Here is a 2,259-nt window from a genome sequence, read left to right as displayed (position 1 = left end):
GAAGAGGAAGCTGAACTAGGGACTAAAAAATAGAAGAGAAAAGGAAATATCATATCTTCACTATTTTGTCTTTGTGTTTCTCCTCTCATTATGCAGTAGCATCCAGAAACCCACTGAGTGATAGTTGTCACAGAGTATGATGATGTGAAAACAATCTAAAATGCAGGCAAATTTCACAAAAGAATTAAATAAAAAACTAAGCCACCTCAATTAATGTTGTTTTTGAAATATTTTATGAAGTTTTGGGATATTGTTACTATTGCATGAAGGGGAAAGCTGCTGGTGTTAACCACAGTAGATTTTATGAACACAACATCTTTACCACATGAATGCGGATCTGCTTGGTCTTGGCACCATAGACAAGTGGATTGAGAAATGGGGGGACCAGCAAGTAGAGGCTAGAAAAGAGGATATGGATATAAGGGGGAACATGAGCACCAAACCTATGTGTGAAGAAGGAGAAGAAGGCGAGGAGGTAGAACTGGAGGAAGACACCGATGTGGGCGATGCAGGTATTGAATGCTTTCCACCGAGCCTTCTTCTGGGGCAAATGAAAAACTGTGATAAATATCTGTATATAGGACAAAGTGATGAAGGTGAGGTCGAACCCAGCAACAGTGAGTGCCACAAACAAACCATAGATTTTGTTGACCCGCACATTTTCTGCAGCCAGTTTCACGATGGCCATATGCTCACAGTAGGAGTGGGAGATGATGGTTGTATGGTAAAATTGAAACCGGCACTTTATGAGTACTAGGCACGGGGCTACCAGAATGGCAGCCCTAAGTGTTACCATAGCCCCTATTTGGGTGATCAGCTGGTGGGTGAAGATGGTACCATGTCTTAGTGGATAACAGATGGCCACATAACGGTCCAGGGCCATGGCCAGGAGGATGCCTGACTCTATGCACTGAAAGGAGTGGATGAGCCACATTTGAAGCAAGCAAGAATCAAAATAAATCTCTGGCACATGAAACCAGAATATGCCAAGCATCTTGGGCATAATGGTGGTTGCAAGTGCAATATCTGTGACTCCTAGCATGCCTACGAAAATGTACATGGGCTCATGGAGGCTGCGCTCTGATTTGATGATGATCAGAAGCATGGAATTTCCAATCATAGCAATGAAATATATGGCACAGAATGGAATCCCGATCCAGCACTGCACAGACTCTAGGCCTGGGATTCCTATTAGTGTCAATACAGAAGGCATGAAGACTGTAATATTGGAGATGGGCATAATGTCTTTGCGTCTCCAGAAGCAAATGAAAGAAGTATCTTAGTCAGTGGTGCTTTCTCTTCTACTCCTATTTTTCATCCAAAGTCATCATAGTGAGTCTCTCTGATTTTGGCTGAACTCTAAGATTATATCATCCATCTCATTTATATTATTGAAGGAAAAATATCCATAGATAAACCCCACTGTTTTCAGGAAGGACATCCAGAAGCACTGTAGCACAATAGTGATTATGTGCATGGCAGGCGAACTGCATTAGAACCAGCCAGGTCACATGGGTAATGGGACTAAACTGATGACATGTTATGTCATTCTGGACTGTGGACAAAATAATTACACTTGTTTATTTTGCTTGGAAAGGGCATTTGAGTCAGAGTTTGATGAATTTCTCCATATCCCACATTCCGGCTACCCAATGGTACTGTTATTTCCCACTGTCTCTGGGTCTGGAACTGACACTTTGGACCAGCAAATCCTACTCTGACCAGTACATTAGTAGAAAAAGCTGCCTATGAAAAGAAGAGAGAAACAGCTGACACCTAAGAGCACAATATATTTAGATATCTTTATCTATTTATATAATTTGTACCTATGTAATATTGGATGTCCTTTCAAAAGAAAGTAAAGGAACAACTTTGGAAAAGATCATCCAAACCCATGCAGTTTTGATGAGAATGGGTCAAAATTTCATGCCATTTTTACATCTCTAGTATGACTATATTTTATTTTTCCCATATACAAAGAACTGAATTCCTGAAAATTTGTTGTGTGCTTAAAATACCTGACATTCTGTAAAACACATTTCCGAACACCTAGAGGGGAAGAAGAATCTCTAGAAAGCAAGGAAGTTCAGAGTGACAAAATATACAGGCAAGAGAATTCATTCTTGATGACTACAGGGTATAGGAAAATGAGTAAATTGGTTATTCATGGAATAGAGGCTGGATCTTGGGTTTGAACTGTTCAGAGCTACAATTAGCGTGAAATTGGCCAAATTAGATTTATTCATTCTTAATGAAATA

At 40.1% G+C, this 2,259-nt stretch overlaps 1 protein-coding gene across 1 annotated transcript; it reads right to left on the bottom strand.

The window, feature by feature from the left end:
• Window positions 1-301: 301 nt before the first annotated feature.
• LOC118004142 (olfactory receptor 52A1) lies at window positions 302-1,240 on the bottom strand. Its single transcript, XM_034995315.1, has one exon. It carries the CDS (start codon window positions 1,238-1,240, stop codon window positions 302-304), a length of 939 nt encoding a protein of 312 aa, XP_034851206.1.
• Between the last annotated feature and the right edge of the window lie 1,019 nt (window positions 1,241-2,259).

Source organism: Mirounga leonina, unplaced genomic scaffold, assembly GCF_011800145.1.
Source record: "Mirounga leonina isolate KUSES-001 unplaced genomic scaffold, KU_Mleo_1.0 Mir_92, whole genome shotgun sequence".
NCBI classification, from domain to species: Eukaryota; Metazoa; Chordata; class Mammalia; order Carnivora; family Phocidae; genus Mirounga; species Mirounga leonina.
This window is presented reverse-complemented; position numbering and strand designations above follow the sequence as displayed.

Excerpts from the sequence above, each read along its gene's own strand:
- LOC118004142 (XM_034995315.1), bottom strand. The coding sequence starts at position 1,240 with ATGCCCATCTCCAATATTACAGTCTTCATGCCTTCTGTATTGACACTA.